The sequence below is a fragment of the Lemur catta genome, chromosome 6, assembly GCF_020740605.2.
Source record: "Lemur catta isolate mLemCat1 chromosome 6, mLemCat1.pri, whole genome shotgun sequence".
Taxonomy (NCBI): domain Eukaryota; kingdom Metazoa; phylum Chordata; class Mammalia; order Primates; family Lemuridae; genus Lemur; species Lemur catta.
This window is the reverse complement of record NC_059133.1, coordinates 24,782,044-24,804,237: the sequence shown is the minus strand read 5'-3', so window position 1 is coordinate 24,804,237 and position 22,194 is coordinate 24,782,044. Positions and strand designations below refer to the sequence as shown.

At 40.0% G+C, this 22,194-nt stretch overlaps 1 protein-coding gene across 2 annotated transcripts in view; it reads left to right on the top strand.

The window, feature by feature from the left end:
- The window catches only part of CRADD (CASP2 and RIPK1 domain containing adaptor with death domain), a 140,192-nt gene extending 121,393 nt beyond the window's left edge, over positions 1-18,799 (top strand). For both annotated transcript variants that reach the window (XM_045553237.1, XM_045553238.1), the window contains exon 3: positions 18,096-18,799. In XM_045553237.1, the coding sequence (XP_045409193.1) occupies positions 18,096-18,397 (302 nt within the window). In that variant the 3' untranslated portion in view covers positions 18,398-18,799. The remainder of the gene's footprint in view (positions 1-18,095) is intronic.
- The last annotated feature ends 3,395 nt before the right edge of the window (positions 18,800-22,194 follow it).

Here is a 22,194-nt window from a genome sequence, read left to right as displayed (position 1 = left end):
CCCGGCACCTCAGAGAGCTCACGGTCAGGCATGGTTGACGAGCAAGCATCAGGTCGAGCTGTGTGCAGCTGCCATTATTATAGATCAGAAATGGTAGATGACAGCCTAGCAGTTAGATGACAACTACACACAGTGGTGAAGTCTGGGATGGGCCAGCACACAGGCTATGGGACAATCTAGGGAAGAGGACCTAACACAGTGAAGTGGGGTCAGGGACAAGAATGGGCCAGCACAGCTGAGTGGTATTTTGGAACAAACCAAAAAAACCCCAGCTTTATTGAGGTATAATTGACAGGCAATAAATTGCAAATTCTAAGTGTACAATTAGATGTTTTGACATGTGTGTTCACCCATGACACCGTCACCACAATCAGAATAATGAACATAGCTTCACCCCTAAAAGTTTTCCCTTGCCCCTTTGTAATTCCTTCTTCCCATCCCCGCCATCCCCAGGCACACACTCAGCTGCTTTGTGTCATTATACGTTACTTCCATTTCCTAGAATTTTACATAAATGGAGTCCTACGGTATTCTTTTTTGTCTGGCTACTTTATTCAGCATAATTATTTTCAGATTTATCCATGTTGAAATGTGTATCAATATTTTGTTCCTTTTTATCACAGAACAGTATCTCATTGTACAGATATACCAGTTTGTTTATCCATTTATCTGCTGACAGACATTTGTGTCATTGGCTATTACAAATAAAACTGCTGGGAAAATTCATTTACAAGCCTTTGTATGGCGAAAAGTTTTCTTTTCTCTTTGGTAAACACATAGAAGTAGAATGGCTAGATCGTATGGTAGGTATATGTTTAACCTGTTAAGGGACTGCCAAACTCTTTCCTAAAGTTGTCGCATTTTATGATCTCAGCAGCAGAGGATGAGAGTTCTAGCTCTTCCATATCCTTGCCAGCATCGTATGTCAGTCTTCTTAATTTCAACCATTTTTTTATTATTGTAATAACACTTAATATGAGAGCTCATGATACAATATTATTAACTCTAGGCACAACATTGTATAGCAGAGCTCTAGAACTTAAACATCTTACTCATCTTGTTCATACACTCAATGAACAGCAGCAACTCCCCAATTCCCCTTCACCCAGCCCCTGGCAACCACTGTTCTACTCTGTTTCTATGAGTTTGACTATATTAGATACCTCCTGTAAGTGGAATCTGTAATTGTCAACCATTCTAATATGAGTAGAGTATCTCCTTGTGGTTTTTATTTGCATTTCTCTAATGACTGATGTCGGGCATCTTTTCATGTATTTATCTGCCATCCATGTATCTTCTAGCTGAAGTGTCTATCCAAATCTTTGCCCATTAAAAAAGCTGGGTTATTTTTATTAAGCTTTGAGAATTTATATATATATATGTATATATATAGTATACAAGTCCTGTATAAGATATATACATATGATTTGCAAATACTTTCTCCTAGTCTGTGGTTTGTCTTTTCATTTTCTTGACAGTGTCTTTCAAAGAGCAAAAGTTCTAAATTTTGATGCCATCCATTTTATCAATTTGTTCTTTTATGGATCATGCTTTTGGTGTCATTCTTAAGGAATCTTTGTCTAAGCTAAGATTACAGATGTTTCACCTGTGTTTTTTTTCCTAGAAGTTTTATAGTTTTAGGTTTTATATTTGGATCTATGATCCATTTTGAATTAATTTTTGTATATGGTATGAGATATGGGCTGAAGTTCTCTTGTGTGTGTGCATGTGTGTATGTACACACATATGGAGAGCCAATTGCTTTAGCATCATTTGTTGATAAGACTATCCTTTCTCCACTGACTTGCCTTTGAACCTTTGTCAAAAGTCAATTGTCCATAGAGATGTAGATCTATTTCTGGACTTTAGTGTGTTCCATTGATCTCTTTGTCTGTTTTTTCACTAATACCCACTGTCTTAATTTCTGTAGCTTTAGCCTAAGTCTTGAACTCAGGCAGCATAATCCCTCCAATTTTTTTCTTTTTCAAAATTATTTTGTCTCTTCTAGTTCTTCATATTTCCTTATAAATTTTAGAATCAGCTTGTCAATTTCTATTTAAAAATATGATGGAATTTTGATTGAGAGTCATTTTGATTAGGGCTTTTAGGGGGATGTGTCCATGGGAGGAAACACATTTTTAATCTGAACAACTGGCATTTTGAGACCAATACAGCATTTAAAAAATTTTCCACAGCTTTGCTCCCAAGTTTATTGAAAACCCATCTGTGCAAAATGGTGTTATTTGATGCCAAAGGATACAAGGAAAAATAAAGCGTTCTAATTCTGGTCCTTATTTCCTATGATTTCACCCTTTTTTTTCGTCTCTTCCGATAGAGAGAAGGAGAATAAAGACAATTATCTCTGGCAGCCTTTCACCCCTGGGAAAAGAGCACAGATACTTGGGAGGGTTTGCGCTGCCCTCAGTGAGCAAGGTCCTTTTTGCTGTGTTCTTCCCTTGGCCGGCTCCAGGCTCATCCACCAGGCCTCAGACTATTATGCTGTGCAGGATTTTCTCTCTTTATTTGGTACAGGAGGCACAAATCAAATCCCTGCAGGGTCTAGGAGTTCCTGGACATGGAAAATGAGCTCAGCGACTGGGCTTTTATGTGCCTGGTGGGAGAGAGTGGTGGATTGTTGAGGGTAACCAGCACGAGGATGGCTCTGGTGAGCTGACAAGCAAAGCCACAGATCTGGAATTTTGTGAAACCTCCCAATTTTCAAATGCTCTTTCTGTAGTTTTTTGAACTGCACAGGCCAAACGAAACACATCTGTGGGCCAGATTTAGTCCATCAGCCACCAGTGGGAAGCCTCTGGTGGACGGGCTCTTTTATTTGCTTTGAGGGTCAGTTCTTTCACGAGCTCCCTAAAGGGTTTATTTCAGCAATTGCTCAGGATGTGCTAGAATATGCTCAGTGCCCAGGAAATTGATGAAGGTGTGTGCGTAGGGGGGTACATGCTGCTGGGGGTTCCTGCTCCAGTGTGGGGCTTAGGCGTGGCAGAGAGAGGCATCCCAGTGCCACCACATACTCCCTCCTGAATCTGCCCCGAATCCTCACTGTCACTTGCTTCAGGCCCTCCAAGAAGGGCGTAGTTGATTATGCTTGGAAGAGTCACAGAAGTCTTCGAGGAGATGACACATGAGCTAATTATTGAATATAGAGTAGAAATTAGCCAGCCAAGTGTGCACTAGAACAGTGTTAGATGAACTTCTGGTTACTACTTGTTAGTGGAATATAAAATCAATGTGGTGGTTCCTAATGAGGGTTAAATGAAGATAAAATAGGATAGCATGTAAGTTAAAGTAAGTATTTTTTGTTTTATTAAGCTTTTTTCAGTTTCTGACACACACATACATGCACATGCTGCTTCTAATACATATAGATCTTTTAAAAGAAATTTTTGGTTAAAAAGTATATTAAAATACAGTCTGGAAAAAATTTCACTTTTGAGAATGTTAACAAGGAGATTAAATGAATATTTATTAAGGATATGCCTGTGTTACTTCTAAGATCCTTTCATATTCATAAATATGCTCCAAAATCATTAACTTCAGATGCTTACTTGCAACTATAAGCTGAATACCTGCTAGGGTAGGCATCTGCAATCACTCACACTGACTGAGATCTATCACCAATTAATTGTGACAGTAAGCAAATGACTTTACTTCTCTTGATAAAATAAGTGAGTTGTTCTAGATAGGTAGTGTTCAAGCCTCTAGTTCCACAGAGGTGCTTTTGATAATCCCCAGATGATTTATATAAATAACTAAATTTCCCTACTACTGTATCATCAGCACTTGAAAAGGGCCTAGCAACATAGTAGGCCTCAAGTAGTAGTCTCTGAATTAACATATCTATCTTCAGAATGCCATCATATTTTATGCGAAATTAGGCATATTTGAATTAGCTGATAAAAATTATTAGTGAAGTCTCACTTTAGGCACAAAACTTGAACTATTACAAATCCTAGGAAATTAAGACTTTATCAGGAATCATAAAATTCCGAAGCCAAGTGGAATGCTCAGTTGTGGTTAGCTCTTGCTGCGTGGCAGTGCCTCCTGCACTTCGTCAGGTTAGTTTTGTATTATGTGGGATCTTAGGAATGCAGCGCTTGCACAAAATGTAACTGCTTCATATGTTTTTTAAAACTAAACTCTTAAAAGATATTTTTTGGGAGCTGCTACCTACCAGACATTGTGCTGGGTGCTAGCTGTGGACAAGAGAGACGCAGTCCCTGTGTTCCTAGAACTCATAGTTCACTGCAGTTACATGCCACATGCTTTCATGCTTAGTTAATACAGACTGGCAGGTTTATGTCTTTGGGAAGACCCTATATTTAGGTTTTGGCTGCATCTGTCTGCATAATGTGCAGTCAGATCATTCATTTGGAAATGGTCTGTTTGACTAATGTGAATTCCGTAAGACTCATCTTCCTTGTTCCTGATTCCAAACTTATGTGTTAATGGAATTAAGATTGCCCTCAGGTTTTTATTGGGCTTTTTGTTTATGCATTTGCAGTCAATTAAAACATGTAAACCTTTCCTCCTGAGCTACATTTAAGCCAGGTTGAAAACATTGTATACGTTTATGATTGATTTTTTAAAACCTGAGGATAAAATAACACATTTATCCCAAGACAAATCCAATCTTGTCAGTATCTTTCTATCCATCTACTGAAGTTATTTTGATTCTTGATATGTCAATCACCATATCACTGTCCCTTCCAGCTTTGGGAAGGCAGCAAATTAAAAAGCCTGCCTTCTATCTCTCTCCCTAGGTTGCTGCTAAGAGCACTCAAAGTTCCATTTATAAGATTATTGTTGTGTCATAGCTTTGAAGGATTTTGCTTGGCAAATTTACATGACCTTCAAACTTTTTTTATTTCTTTGGTCTTATTGCCAAGCCACTCGATGCAGCTGAACTCCTTCAAAAAAAAAATGTGCTTTTGATGCCTGAAGTCAGCTGCCTTTATCCATTACTGATGACCTTACCCTTCTTTTAGACAGGTCTAGGATTAATAGGGAAAACTTAAATCTATCAGAAGTTACTTCATAATTTATCATATGCAATTGAAGTTTCTTAAACTAACTCTCTCTTTACTGTCTGGGAAACAGCAGCAAAGATAATATCAGGGACCACAGGCCACCTTGTTTTCTTCAGTTTGAATATCAGTTTAAATATTTATGTATTTGATCTTGAAGATTAAAATAAAGTTACAAGTATTTTTAAACAATCTTAAAAATTTTGAAGAACAGTCATCAGTGGGAAATAATGTGATTAAGGAGTTCATTTTCCCTATGTAAAAAAGGGGAAAAGCTCAAAACTTTATGTACATATGATGTAACTTCCAAGTAAAAGAATCTTAATGTCTTTTTGCTAATAGCCTGTGAAGAAGCAATGTTGTCATTACTGTTGAGAATTTATAGCAGTTATCTGTGGGTTCTGGTACACTTGACATGACATTTTGGAATTTTGTCTCTTAACAGCTACACGCTGCTTTTAACTTCAAGAGGTAGTTTTTAAGTACATGTAATTTTTGCCATCTGCCACTGGATTTGTGATTTAGCTATATTAGAAGCAGAGCCATATTATGACTGTCATAGGCTGGAGGCATGTTTGCCTTTGTGGCAAAAATTCTTATGACTTTATTGTTCTATAAAAATGACATATGCTCATTATAAGGAATCCAAGGAATGTATAAAAGTAAAAAGAATAAAATCATAAATTCTATCATTCAGAAATAAGCCTCATTGGCATTAAGTGAACATAGTGTTGGACATCTCTCTAAGCATGTTTGCAGATGGGAAAATGGGTGGATGGGAGGATGGATGGATGGATGGATACATAGATTCCCTTTGAGCCTTTTTTCTTATCGAAGGCACAAGTGCTGTAAATCAGCATTTATCCATTTCATAATTTCAAACAGTATATAATCATGAAATATCACATTTTCTCCTCCTTTAATCTAATCCCCATTTCCATTCCTATAGCAGTGTAAAAACTTACCTTTTTCAGCACCCACTGGTTTTAAGGCTTAATGATAGAAGATCAGGTGTTATTTCTCATTCATTCATTCATTCAGATTCTCATGATTTTATTGTGTTATAAAAACAATACATGGGCATGCAAAAAGCCCTGACTTAAGCATTATACAAGATATCTATGTAATAAAAATACTGTACCCCTTAATTGATATTTTGAAATAAAAAATCAACACCCCCTTCCCCCAAAAAAGGATACATGCTCATTATAAGGAATCCAAGGAATACAAAACTGTTAAAAGAATAAAACCACAAATTCTATCATTCAGAAATAAGCCTCATTAACATTAAGTGAATACAGTGTTGGACATCTCTCTAAGCATGTTTGCAGATGGGAAAATGGATAGATGGATGGAGAGACAGATACCTTTCATGAAAGTACGATCATATGCTACATGCTAACTTTTAAATTTAAAAACCATTATACTTAATTTTACTTGAATTTGACTGGAGAAAAACAAACTAAATGAGAATTAAGGAATTACTGAACTCTGAATAAATATTTTTTTTCAGAGTAAGAAATGTTATTTTTTTCCTTCTAAGATTAAGAAAAGAGGTGATGAAGAACTCGCTGGTTTTCATTTTGTGTTTTTTTCCAATTATAAGTTTCTATGGTAGACATTGTTGCCGTTCACCCCATTTTCTTCCCCTTCTGGGGTAGAGGAGAATAGTACTACCTCATCCCTTTCAAGTTAGGTGTGACCTTGTGACTGGCTTTAGCCACACAATGTGAGCAGAGATGACCGGTGTCACTGACGGATGGACGCATTTAATTCCCAGGTCTGCAGTCTCCCACCCTTGCTTCCCCTGTGAGCACGGGTGCTCGTGTTAACGTGCAGGGACGTGAGATCAATGCAGCAAAGTGTGCGGGGCCAGCGCGTGGAGGGCACAGCCCTGAAGAGCCGCTTGGGCCTGCAGTGAGGGGAATGTGATGAGAATTGAGCTCTTGATCAGTTAGGTCACTGAGATTTAGGACTTGTTTTTAACCACAGATAGCTTTGCTTATCCTGACACCATCATTTCCATACCGGACAGTATTAACTTCCTCCCTGCCATGATGAATGAGGTCATAAGCACTCTCACTCTCTTTCCTTTCTCCTCTTGTACATTTTGGTTAGTTACCTGGCTATTTTCATACAGTTAAGGTAAATAATATTTACATTCTATTCTGTAATCTAGCTTTGATTTTGATTAGTTATGTTTTTCATATAGGTAAGGTATGTAACATTATGTTCTGTTCAGTTGTTTAAAATTAGTTTTGTATGAATTACTGTTAGTGTTAAATGAATTCAGTGTCCAATACTGATCTTCCTGTGGCTTTCTCCCTCCTTGTGGGCAGCTTGCTTTTTCTGCTTGAAGAAACTGGAATTCAGTCATTTAACCAGGGTTTGTCTCACAGTTGATTGTTCCATATCCATTTTACCTAAAAACAGAGTATGCTCGGTTGACTTAAAGGTTCTATTTGCTTACTCATTTTAGGGATATTTTCTTATATTAGATCTTTGAATGCTTTGAGCTAGGTTTTCTACTTTAGGGATGATTATTCACTTTTTAATGGATTATATTTTTTTCTCCTCCATATCTATCATTTTTCTCTATAAGTTCTGCCTTTTATCTCTGATTACCTCAAGGCTTTCTAGAATATAAATAATTTTGAGTCATGTTAATTCTATTTTTTGGTGTTTCTAATTTATTAATTAGTTTCACGATCATGCTGTTTTGGTCCTCAATTTATCATTTTGGTGTGGCAGGCTTATTTTGTAATCTCATTTTGTTATTTGATTATCTCATTGTCAAGCTCTAATTTTACTATATGAGGGCTATCCCAGAAAATATCCAGCCATGTAGTATGAAAAATATATTAACAGTAGCTGGATACTTTATGAACAGCCTCGTATTCCTGTTCCTGTTATGTTCTTATTAAGTAATTCTATGACACAAATTATTTTCTCTTATTCCTTGGAGCTTGCAGATTTTTGGTTTTGGCCAGTTTTCTTCTGCACAATGTTCCCTTTTTAAATCATTGGTTACTATAATATGTTACTCAACTGCCATGTCATTTCATTCCACCTTGTTTGTGTTTGGGCAACTGTGTCCAGCTGCTGGTACTCTGATCCACTGGGATGATTTCTCCTTGACACCCTCTTCTCACCCCAGTGTGCTCCCCTGGAGGGCCGGGCTTTCCTGTTCTGTCCACGCTCTTCAGCCTGCAGGCACATGTGAGCAGAGGAGTCAGGCCCAGCGGAGTTGTTTGGGTGTAGGCCGTGCTGTAATGCCTGTGCTCTGCGGTCTCTCTTGAGACCGTGCAAAATGTCTTCTCGTCTGCCAGGGACAGTCAGTCCTTGCTGTCTCCATTTCTCATCTCCCCATCCCTTTGTGCAGCAGTTACCATCTGGCTACTGATGTCAGAGGAGAAAAAATGGTAAGAAAACCCACTTAATTTGTTCCTCTTCAGATTTGGGGATATTAGTATGAATCTCTTAGAATTGAGTTTCGTTGAATAATTGATACAACTTCAAGGAGGTAGGAATTGGAAAGTGGTTCTGCCATCTCTTTTGATGGCTTCTTTTTTATTACCCTTTGTTAATTTCCTTCGGTATTCGGGGAAGGAGACTCTGGGATCAGGCCTTACTCTGTGGTGTTCATCCAGAAGCCATCTTTGGGTCTGTCTGTCTTTTTTTCAAATTAAATATAGATGTGGGAGGGGGGAGTTCATTGTGGTCCAGTCAGTGTAGAAAGGGGAAACAGACTACCACTAAACTTGACAATATTTTACCGTTACGGAGTCACCCCTCTTTTTAATTTTCTATTCATTCCCAGATTATGCGATGTCATTTGTTTAAGTGCAAAGTAAACTAAAAGTAGGAGCACTTGGCAACACTGTCGAGAGCAGACCTAAATGATTATGTTGTCATTGTAATAAATCGTTCTTTTTAATTCATTCATTTATGAATTAACTTAGTTGTACTATGTACAAGGCACTATTCTGGGTATGGGGAATACATCGCTGAGCAAAATGGACAAAGCTCCCTTGCCTGTGAGGAGCTTACATTCTTTCTAGCAAGCATGAGTGTATGAGGGTGGGGGACACACAGCAGCGATAAATAAGAGTACAACTGTAAATTATGTGTTACAAGATGGTATGCGGACAAAGGGATCTCAGAGTGGGACAGGAGCTGCGATTATGAATAGGGCAGTCAGGGTGGCTGCACTGAGAAGTCACGTTTGATGATGGGGATTAGTGGAGTAGTGTCCCAGGGAAAGGGAACAGCTAGTGAAGGAACAGGATGAATGACAAGTTGATGGAGCCCTGTCTGGTCCTTGCGGAACTGTGAGAGAAATGAACGGCCCAACAAGCTGTAACATGAACTTCTAAAGTTTTTTTTGTTTTATTTTGTTTTTTACTGTTTGGAAAAAATTTACTGTGTCTTTTTCCTATGGAAGCATAAATGTCCATGTTTGATCTTTAATTTAAAAAGCAGAAACAAATAAGCAAAAACCATTCCAAAGAGGCTTTTTTTCTATTTTAGAAAACATGTAGGGAAAATGATATAATAATAAATTATTTAATTTAATAACAAGTCAAAAATCATAAGAGCTGTTGAAAATAAAAAAATTGCTTCTAAAAAAGATAACATACTGTATCAAAATGAGATCTTGGAAGTCATCTGGTTTTACCTTTTACAAATGGGAGAACAATCTAAGAGAGGCTAAATGACTTATCTCTATATGGCTAGCTGGTGGCACATTCAAATTTAGATAGTACCCAGGCCTGCTAATTCTTAGCCCAGAGCTGTGTCCACCCTACCCCGTGCCTCTTAATTCAGTGACAACTCAATTATTGCTAACGGTTTTATTATTGACCCGCCACAGACTTGATAGTCAAATTGAATCGTCCGTTACAGTAAGTAGGATTTATTTGTATTTTGTAACGTAGCCTTGTTCTTTGGAGTAGGCTGTCACTTCGTCTTCCTGGAAATTGGTTTTAGAAAGACCAAACAGTTGATTTCTCCACCTCTCTGTGAGGACCAGATTGTTCTCTGTGATTATGTATCAGAACAAGGGGTTCTGCTCAGTTTCCTTTTTGAGGTGCTTTGCTTTCCTTTACAGGTAGCCAGTCCCTCAGCCAAAGGGATTTTTCTGCAGAGCCATTGCGCTTCGGGGCCAGTCCTGGGAGGTGGCCAGCCAGGTTAGGTCTCCCAGCTTGGAACACCCCCACCACACACCAGCCTCCTCCCCCCCACCCATGCCAGCCACAGAGACACTGCGATGCCGCAGCCCAAGGAGTATCCCAAGACAGCTGGTTTGACAGCATGGTTTCAACCTTCCTTCCCTGCCTCCCTTCCTGCCTGCCTTCTCTTTCTCTTTCTTTCTTTATGCTTATTGATTTATGGTATAGTTCATTGGCCAATGCAAAGCTTCTTTCTTTTTCATTCATTTATTCACTTTCATTCCCACTCCCATTTCCCTCCCTCCCTCCCATAGATAACTATTCTGATACGTATTCCTTTTTGTGTGTACATTTTTGTAAATGGTGTTTTGAGCATATATTTTTAGTTTGCATTTTTGTAGATATCACTTTTCCTTACATTTTTGCTCTACACTGCATTTCGTCCATTCTTTCTGACTCTGCCAGTATTGCCTGTGTGCTGCTTCGTATTTGTCTCTCGTCCCACAGTAATGAGCTCTCAGGTTGCTTCCAACTCTTTTATTCCAACAATGTTACTCATATAAACAACCTCATCTGTGACCCCTTGTGGGTCTGTGTGAGAATTTTTCTGGTATATCCTAGAAAATATCTGGAATGACCACCCAGTCTTCGTTCCTACCTGCAGTGAAGAAGGTTCCCTACAATGCATCCCAGCCAAAACTTGGTATTTTCTAGATTTCTATGCACATAAAGTCATTTATCATTGTCATTTCCATCTTTATTTCTTAAACTTCTGCATTTGAGCATCTCTTCATATGCTTGCTTTGTGTTTCCTCTAATTTGAATCACCTTTGCCCTTTCTCCTATGGAGGTTCTTATCTTTGCTGTTGGTTTGCAGGAGTACTTTACGCAGCCTAGATAGTAGTCCCTTATTGGTTTTGGACATTAACAAGTACCATTTCCCATTCTTTTCTGTCAGCTTGGATCACAGTCTCCTTTGTTGAGCAGAAATCTTTAATTTCAATGTAAAAAATTTCATCTTTGGGGGATTAATTTAAAAATCACTTCCCACCAAAGGTCTTAAAGGTACTCCTACATGATATTCCACTAACTATAGTTTTACCTTTTCTGTTCAGGCCTTTACACTCATGGAATCTGTCAGTGTTTATGGTGTGACATCAAAGTTCAGTTTTCTTTTCCTGAATATAATTAGGTAGTTTTCCCCAGTTTGGGGAAAGCCTCTACTTTTCCCATTAGGGAATTTGAATTGTCATTGCAGGAATTGTTATCTTTATGTTATAATAATGTCATAGCACATGCATGACTATCCTTTTATTCAGCTCTTGTTTTATGTCTTTTAATAAAATCTTAAAATTCTCCCCATAGAGGTCTTATGTGGTCTCTATTAATTTAATTCCTAGATCCTTTATACTTCTGATTGCTTATTTTATTTTGTTATTATATTTTGGCTTTGATTATTACTGGAGTGTTGAAATGCTATTTTGTTGTTTTTTGTTTCAAGTTGATCTTGTAACCAGCAGTTTTGCTTAATCCTCTTATTGTAATGGGTCGTCTGTTAATCCTGGTCTTTTTCTACATATCAGATCCTATTATCTGAAACTAATGATAGTCTTGTCTTTTCGCTTCAAATGCTCATACCTAATTTCTTTTTCTTTCTTTATAGCATTGGTAAGGACCACCAATACTGTATTCCACAGTAACAGTGACATTCGGCATCCTTGTCTTGTTCTCGTTCTTAAAGGGAATACATTTAAAGGTTCTCCATTAAATCAAATGCTTATGGAAAGCTTTTACAGTCTTTACCAAGTTAAGAAAGTTCCCCATATTCTGAATTTTTAATGGAACATTTTTTAAAAATCATAGATATGGTTGGTATACAAGCCCCTGCTGCTAAATTTGATAGGCTTAAAAAAAATCATAGATATGTGTCAAACTTTATCAAATGCCTTTTTTTTGCATCTATTAAGGTAATAATGACTTGCCTCTTTAGACTATTGATATGTTGAATTAATTGATAGATTTTTGTGATGTTGAAAATTATTGCAAACCTGGGATAAATTCTACTTGTTCATGATTTATTTTAAATAGACTTTTAAATTCAATTGGTTAACATTGTATTTAAGATTTTTAAAAAATGTTTGTACAGATGAGGTCTCACCCAGACTGGTCTCAAACTCCTGGCCCTGAAGCTCAGATTCGGGTGGGGCAAGGGCAATATACATAACCTAAACATTTGTACCCCCATAATATGCTGAAATAAAAAAGGAAAAAAATAAAAAGCAAAAGATTGTATCAAAGATTATCAAAGATTTAGGTATCTATATAAGAGAGAACATTTTGCCTGTATAAAAGGAGTTATATTCCTATTTAGAGTTTTTAAAACTAAAACGGACACTCTCATGCCACAGTGTGTGGTGGTCTTAACCAGGGATAGTACTGCCTCACCCCAGGGTATGTGACCGTGTGTGCTCGTGATGGGGTAGGGGATGTTAATAGCAATTTGTAGGCACAAGCCAGGGATGCTGAGGGCCCTGCCATGTACCGCACGGCACATCGTCTGTCTGGAATGCCAGGCACTTGTAGAGAAACACTGGACTTCCCAAGCCTCAGTCATCTGGGTTCCACCTGTGTAATGTTTCCATCTCTATTAATATGTACCACCAATACCATTAATTTAATGCTTTTCTTTAAATTTACTTTTTATTTTTAACTGACTTTTTTATTTACCTTTTGTCATTCTGTATGTGCTTTTTTATTTACGTCTTATTTACATATCTTGATCCTTGTAATCATGGGTTTGAAATACTATTTATACTTTTCTAATCATATGAAAATAGATACATGACTATTGTAATACAGAATGTCCATCCACGCACCACCTGACATCTTGCACCCCACTAGTGGTATGCATGCTAGCTTTGGGACACAGTGGCCAGATGGTCACAGTGGGTTAATTTATAGTTTGACCTGATTTTGTGTAGTATATCCTTGAGAGTTGACACTAAAGCCTGGGGACTCTTATTTTTGAGTAACCTTGTATTCAGCGGAATTCATGAGCTGAAAGGGCCTCTTGAGGATACTTCCCCAGATAGAGGTCAGACGGCGCAAACAGCTGTGATTGCCTCTCTCTGTGTGTAAAGATGTCCAGTTGGAAGGGCTTGATCTGCTTGGCGGGTGGTGCTTATGTGCCAGTTATCTTTGCTCCGGCCTGTGTCCACACACTGCTGGCCGTCTCCCAGTTATGCGGCTCTATTCACAAGGGGTAGGTGACCCTGAAAGTGTGGAGTATGGAAGAATCAGAGCAAACTCTGTCCTTACTTCCAAATAATTGGCTCAGAGCATATGTTGCATTCGTAGTTGGCCAGGAGTGAGAGAGAATGATGACACAGTGTAGCAGAAACGCAGACGCTCCCTCCCCAACACCCAGGGCACGGAACCAAAAAACAGTTAAAAACAAAAACAAACCTAGCCCCAAATTCACCAATAGCAAATAAACAAATAAATAACAACAACAACAACAACAAAAGGTTACAACTTTAATCCAGGCACTTTGAAAATTGGCAGGCAAGGAAGGAAGCAGCCCACCCCAAGCCCTAAAAAGCAGTACTAGGGAAAGTAGGTGAGGGGGAAGATTCCTGCGGGTTCCTCCTAATACAGATCAATATGGCAGAGGTTGGTTGAGGAGGTGAGTAGATAGCCTTGGTAAATGTCCAGAAAACCCTCAGCAGAGGCAGGAAGGTGCTCCAGGGCAGGCCACCTCCAGTCTCTGCAGAGTTACAGGGAAGAGGCCACAGGAGTGCGTGTGCCCTGGTTAGGCCCTAAGATGTTGGACTGGCTTCCAAAAGAGGACAGAGCATAGAGTCCCCAGCAAGGGCAGGCCCAGTGAGTCCTGTCTCTCCTCCATGGCAGAAAAGTACACACAAAGCAGCAGCCAGCCTCATATTGTAGCTCAGGAAGAGAAACACAACTGGTCCCCTACAAAATGAGCATAGTGTCAAAAGATACATCAACTTGCTATAAAAGAGCAAAGAGCAGTCCTGGACAGAGATGCTTATGTTCTAAGTATGAGCGAGATGACAATGAGTGTCATGGCAACACTGTGAAATGCTACAGTAGAAGGATGAAACAAAGGAACACAGATTGTAAAAATAAACATGCAACTAATCTGATCTGAAAGGAAACCCAATCCTAAAAAACTTAACCTCATGAGTGTTTTATGCTGTAGAAAAGCTCAGTATCAATTCAGTAGAAATAAAAACTCAAAATATAGTTATGATAAACCAACAATGGGATTCTTTTTAATTTTTATTTTTAATTGTGGTAAAATATACATAATATAAAATTTACCATCATAATCCTTTTTAAATGTACAATTCAGTAATGTTAAGTACATGCACATTGTTTTGCAATCTCCAGAACTCTTTTCATCTTACAAAACTGAAACTCTGTACCCATTAAACAATAATTCCCCATTCCTCCCTCCCCCAGCCCCTGACAACCACCACTCTACTTTCTGTCTCTATGAATTTAACTCCTCTAAGTACTTATATGAATAGGATCAGAGAGTATTTGTCTTTTTGCAACTGGCTTATTTCACTCAGCATAATGTCTTCATTCATATTATAGCACATGTCAGAATTTCCTTCCTTTTTAAGGCTAATTAATATTCCATTATATGTATTCACTGCATTTTGTTTATCCATTCATCCGTTGATGGACACTTAGGTTGCTTCAGCCTTTCGGCTGTCGTGAAAAATGTTGCTATGAACATGGGTGTACAAATATCTCTTCAAGTCCCTGCTTTCAATTCTTTTGGATATATATCCAGAAATGGAATTGCTGGATCATACATTAATTCTGTTTTTAAATTTTTGAGGAACTGCTTTAATGTTTTCCATAGCAACTATACCATTTTACACCACCACCAACAGTGCACAAGGGTTCTAATTTCTCCACACACTCACCAACACTTAGTACTTCTGTTTTTGTTGTTGTTGTTGTTGATAGTAGCCATCCTAATGGGTGTGAGGTGGAATGGAATTTTTAAAAGATAGAGCCAAGAAAAGAAATTGAGAACAAAAACACAATACAAGATTAGAACCAGAAAATACACACACACACACACACACACACACACACACACACACAGAAGAGACCTAGCTGAAAATTAAATGAATGGCGTGGGAGAAAAGAATGATGAGATAAACTCAGGTAGGGGATCGAAACAATAAGAGAAAAAATGATCACCATGGAGGATAGGCAGAGCCATCCAGCCTACTGAGCAGAAGAAGAATGGAACAATATGACCCAGGAAGATTTTCCTAAAAGAAAGAAAGGACTGAAACTTTGGTCAGAAGGTCATGCCACATACCTGGAGAAGCAGATATAGAATGGCAAAGATATACTCTGGTCTAAAGCTTCAGTACTTGAGACCCCAGACAGAAAAAAGCAAGTTACACAAAATGTTGGATGACCAGGTTGGTATCAGAATTCTCCACGTCAGCATTCCCCTACTGTAAAATAGGAACAAGGTCTACAAACTTGTAAAGAGAATAAAATTATTTAAATAATGTAAAATTATATTCATAATTTAAAATTATAATATCAAAAAGAATATAACAAGATAAAAATAATATAAAATTGTTTTCTAAATATTAGGTTATTATTCCAGTGAAGGCAATAAGTAGGCAGCTTGACCTAAAAGAACTCAGGGAATATTGCAACCATGAGTGAGCATTTCTTGAAAAAAATCACCCTGTGATGAAATTGACCCAAATGACTCAAATCAGAATAACAGACCCAGGAGTAGAAAAGCCACAGTTGAAAAAATAACAGCAGCAAAACACTGGTGAGCATTCAGACCATTATAATGTAGTCTTAAGACTAAACAACTTAGTGGGGGGTACGTGGATTATTTATTGTTACAGAAACATAAATACTAGGCACTTAACAAAATAAAAAATGATATAAGTAACAAAGAGGTGGGAGCAATGGAAGAAGGAATGTAAAGTGGTAATTATAGAGCATTAATATGAAAACACGTAGTTAACCCCTTAAGTTTTTATAACTTTTTTCTATAAGTGAAATCATTTGTGTGTTTAAGTATATAACTTGTAACTGCAGTTCAGAATGTCATTTTGTTTCACCTCTGCTTTTTCTTATGTTAAATTCAAACAAAATTAAATAGCTCTTATTAGGAAAAAAAAAGCTCTTATGTTTTCATTTTAAATGAAATCATTGCTGTCCACTTGTCCTCCTAACAGTATACGTGCATAAAGAGATGTCCAGAATGATGTTTGCCAAATGTAAACACAATAGTGGGACATTGGATGGTTTGTTTTCTTCTTTGTACTTTTTTATATTTCTTGAATTTTTCTAATTAGCCCGTGTTTTTATAAAAGTGCCCATATTTTTATAAAAACCATAAAATAATTACATTAATATAAAATATTGATCAGTAGTGTCATCATTATCCTAATTGCTTCTTAGTCATTTCTTTTTTTAAATGCGGTATTGACAAACACCAGAAAGAGTCCTTGACAATATTTTTGCAGCTCATTCCTAAGGTATTGGCAACTGCCTAGAGGCCAGACGCATGGGCAGTGGAAAACGTCAGCTCTGCTAGTAGGATGCCTTTTGCCTTCTTATTGAATCATAAATCGAAACAGTGGGCTGGTGAGCATGAAGCAGATTGACCCGAACCCCTGTGACGCTTATGGGTGGGAGTGTGGTACAGTGTGCTAGTGTATAAATGTCTGAACCTAACCTATAGCCAGCACCATCATTTTGGGTGTTTGGAGTTCCTCTCAGTCTCTGCTCTTGCTGCCATGAATGCATTTGACTTCCTCCAGTGTGGGGGGGTTCTGGGCCTTTGCACATGCAGTTCCTTCTGTCTAGGATGCACCACCTGCTTCCTCCCCTTTCACCGGCTCCTCCTCCTTGTGTTCAGGGCTTAGCTTTAGCCTCCTTTCCCGAAAGACCTTGTCTAGGTTAGGACCCACACTAGGTTAGGACCCCTTCTGTAGAACCGGGGGCACTGCTCATTGCTTCTCCTGGGCACATTTATAACCACTCACTCAGCGTCACACTTCTTAGCAGACAGGCCTCAGGCAAACAGGGGTCTAGTTTAGGAAGTGTAAGGTCAGGTTCTCCCTCATTGCCCCTCCACAGCACATGCCTTCTGGTCCTCTTCTGGGCTCTGCCAGGATGGTAACTCCACTCTTGTGGTCTCTGCCGCTAAGGACAAACCCACCCTCCCCTCTTCCCGCTACCTCAAGGCCTCTACGGTTTATTTTTTTCTCAGCAGGCCTCTTGGCTCCCACTTCTGTTAGCAATGACACCTTTTCTTGGTCATGTTTCAAGTTCAAGCTCATCTGGAGAGAGAAGCTGTTTGGTTTAGCCTTCACCTCCAGCACTTGCCCTTCCTGCAGGGAGGCGCATCCCCAGCCCGGGCCCCAGCCCCACACCGCGGCCCCGGGGGCCGGGGCAGCCGCGCTCACGTCCCCCAGAACAACTTGCTGGGCCACCGCTGAGAGAGATGGGAGTGGAAAAGGGTGACGGCAAAGCAGTGTGTACAACGTAACCCCAATGTATGTTTTATGTATAAAAGAAAGAAAGAAGATCAATCTGTTATCAATGGGTTTCTCTGGTGGGATATCTAGTTATTTTTATTTTCTTGTTTTCGAGTTTTCTGTAATAAACATTTTTATAGATGCCAAATGGCATTTCGTTAAGCCCTGGAACGCGGCGTCGCGCCGAGCAGCTCCGGAGCAGCCGGGCTAGCGGCCCCGCCGTCTGGACGCGGTGTCCCCCGTCCCCGCACTTCTGCCCCCATCTGGCGCGTGTGCCCGCCGGCGTCACCTCCTGTCTCTCTCCTCCTCAGGTGACCGCGTCGCCGGGATCCCCTCGCACGTCCTCAGCAGCTGCCCGTCGGACAAGCAGCTCAACCAGCTAGCCCAGAGGCTGGGCCCCGAGTGGGAGCCCGTGGTGCTGTCCCTGGGACTGTCGCAGGCCGACATCTACCGCTGCAAGGCCAACCACCCCCACAACGTGCAGTCGCAGGTGGTGGAGGCGCTGGTCCGCTGGCGGCAGCGCTTCGGCAGGCAGGCCACCTTCCGCAGCCTGCACCAGGGCCTGCGCGCCGCCGAGGCCGACCCCTCGCTGCTCCTGCAGGTGCTGGAGTGACGGCGCCCCGGCCACCCGGGCCGGCCCCGACTTCCACGCACAGCAGGTGCTTTGCCGTTTAGCTTAGTTTTGTTTTTTCTGTTTAATGATCCTCGGATCGAAGGAAAAATAGGGTTTCCACTTGACATTACTTGAAAGGCCAGATTATTCAGCACATCTCCCACATTGGCTCAATGATTGGTTGTTTTTAATTACTTGAAGATTGTGTTGTTGTAATTGTATGGTTTTTAATTGTGTGGTTGCCTTTTAATAGAGTCGTAAATCATCGTGTTCAAAAAAATGCCATGTTATTGCACTATATGCAGGTATCCTATATATAAAACATCTACTTCTACATTGCCTGAGAACTGAACCATGGACTTCGCTGTTCATCATGATGATAATAAAAAGTGAATTACTATATATAAAGTGCCCCTTTCATGAGAACATCTTGTGTTTTTTTTTTCTTTCTCATTCTTGTATTGCATAGATTAAGGGTTTAAAATGACAGTAGTCATTTCTTTGGAACAGAACTGATAGTAACAGTGAAATGGTTATGTTCCCCGGTCAAGATAATAGCTGAGGCACGATGTCTGTGTTAAACATAAGACACTAACACTCCCTGCAAAGACCAGTTAAGGTACCAGCCCACATACCTGCACCCTTCATCTTTGAGAGTTGCTTAAGAAAATCCTCTGCTGTTCCTTTAGAGCATTCAGTCAGGGACAAAGGGGGCGTGGCCTTTCCACTGAAGCCTGAATGATTGAAGTGTTGTGCTCCTAAGGAATGTGACTTAGTCTTTAGTCCTTTTAGTAATAATGCATGGTACTCACAGAATGCTTTGCCATTTTCAAGGCTTTTTGTACACATGATCTCATTTGAACCTCTCAACAAATGAGACAAGGCAGTTCACCTCCTTCTGTGGAGAGATTAAGTGATTTTCCTGGGGTGAATTAACCCGGGTGCTGGCCCCTACCTCCCTTCCGGCTGTCCCACGTGGCTTCTCCTCTCTCCTGTGCGCTAGTTTAAGAAGCTTGAATTCTGATCCCCACCTACTGGCCACATGGCCTTGGACAAGTTACTTAACCTCTAAGCCTCCGTTTCCTCATTGGTAGAAAGAATGGGGAAGTGATTGTCCTCAGCTCCAAGCTGTTTGTGATGATTAGAGCAGTAATGTCTACCAAGGGCACATCCAGAGCCGGCCCTTAGTCAGCTCTCAGGAAATGGTAGTTGTTAATTTGCTGCCGTGGCTGAACATGTAGTTCACAAAGCTGAAAAGTGGCTAGAACAGAGGGCACTATCATGTCTCTTGGTAAACTTTAAAATGTGACATGATACAAACTCTACGATGGATCCAATCTGTTGTAATCTGTCTTCTTTAATAATCGGGGAATCTATTTCCTAATTCTAACATAACTCAGGATTTTTCAAAGGGAAAAAAATTATACTTTTTACCTCTCTCCAATCTGAGGACAAGTTTATAGAATGGTAGAGTTGAACACAAAGCAGGTGCTTACAAAATGACAGTGGTGTGTTGATAACACCCTTTCAGGAATCTGGTAACCATATTCCCTTTACTAAACAAGATCAGTTATTCCACAGTTCATTCATTCAGTGAATTCAGTTCAAAACTATAGTCTGCTGGCCTTATCAGCTCTAATTTTCCATTTTATAGCCCAGCCAATAATTCATTATCTTGTAAAAATTCTCATATTTTTGGCCACATCACTGTGCCCAGTGATCGACTGTATTTCTATGACATCTTCAGTGAACCGCTTGTCATTTTGAACCTTGGACTTGTTACATTGCTGTCTTCCCCCTGTGTTTTCTAATAGAGTTGCTGTGGCGTTTGTTCTCACCTCACAGAGTCACATTTATGGATGAGTGAGTATAGCTGGGCTCCACAGTGTCTGACTAGATGGTATTTTAGAAGCAGGTCTGATGATTAGCTGGGTCATCTTTCCACCATTTGTAAGGAATCTGTCACACACAGAGACACTTCTGTGCTCTGTCAGCAGTGAGGGACAATTAGTGTAGGACAAGCCCTTGATGGGTCCGACAGGCAGGGCCAAGGGGGCTATTAGAGAGCTCTGACTTGTTGCCCTTAATGAGCGGAATGTCGCCACCATCAAATGGAAGCAGCAACTCCTTGGCCCTGCTCACATTCTTGCAGAAGGTTTGCAGAGCGGAGTAGAGCAGCTGAATCCCTGCTTCGCTTCTACCTCTGGCTGTGAAGAATGATGCTGCATCACATCTGCCTACCTCTCGAGATTCTGGGAGGGGAAGTGCCTGCAAGCATTCCATGTGCTTTTGCACTGAAGAAGATTCTGCAATTCCAGAGACTGCTTACCCCTAAGAAAATTCTGAATGAGTGCAGTGAGGTGGCATTTGCAGGCACTGACAAAAAAAATATACAGTTTTGTTCCCCTTTGGGGTTGGTATGTGCATGCATGTGTGTGTGCATGTGTATGCATGAGTGTGGCCCCTAACATTTTGTGTTTGGTTTGGTTTGGTTTTTCTGAGACAGAGTCTTGCTCTGTCACCCTGGGTAGAGTGCAGTGGCATCAACATAGCTCACTGCCACCTCAAACGCCTGGGCTCAAGCGATCCTCCTGCCTCAGCCTCCCCAGTAGCTGGGACCACAGGCATGCACCATGATGCCCAGCTGATTTCTCTATTTTTAATAGAGATGGAGTCTTGCTCTTGCTCAGACTGGTCTTGAACTCCTGAGCTCAAGTGATCCTCCCAGCTCGGCTTCCCAGAGTGCTAGGATTATAGCATTAGCCACAGCACTCAGCCTCCTAATGTTTTTAAAACTATAACTTTTATTAATTTTCTCAGCACAAATAAAGTACCTGTTTATTATGGCAGTTTGAAAAAAAATAACAATAGGAACAAGAAAATAACTGCCCCTACTCCCATCTTCCAAAGATAAGCTCTGTTACATCCCAGTTTTGGTCTCTGTACTCCAGTTAGTTTCTTATGCCTCCATATTCTTTTTATAACAAGAATGGGGTTATATCGTACATGTTGCTTTACAATTGGCTTCTTTAATATATAACTGTCTTTTCATGTCATTAAAGATTTTCTGTGCCAGTGATTTCTAACATCTTTTGTTTTCAGAGCACACTTTCAGGTCCTATAATTTTTGGTGGCACATTTGAAGAGATTAAAAAACAATTAGCCACTAAGTATAACAATGTCTTTCACTATCAAAACACCCACCATTGTCCCACTTTTTGCACCGTCCCCCTTTAGAATCATGTCACCATTTGAGTAGAGCCTTTACTGCCCCACCGTGCACTCGTATGTCCTCGAAAAGCAAAGTTGAGCACATTCTGGACTCTATTCTGAGCCTTTCTCCCTTCCTTACAGGAGGACGTCTCTACACTCACTGCACTGGTGGTGCAATCAGCTCAGTGTTCTCTTTCCACGGGAGTGTGTGTTCTGGGGGGCAGTGAGATTTTACCTATTGATCAAAATTTGATGGCGCACTTATAAAGGGTTGATGGGTCCATGTGTTTGCTACTATTGTACATCATCCTTTTTGGTGGTGGCAACCTTTCTGGTATGTGAATAACTCTCCATCCCTTGGCAAGCTACTCCACCTTTCTGTGCCAGTTTTCTCCCACGTCAGATGTGTACAATAGCAGTATCCACCTATGGTCACAGTGAGGACTCCAGGAAAGAAAAGGTATAACATGCTTAGGATACTGCCTGGCACAGAAAATGTTTTGCTAAGTCGTTGAGTTGAATTATTTTGGCTATCGGGTTTTTCTAATATTCTTCCCCCAACCAGGGCTCTGCGGAGTGTGACG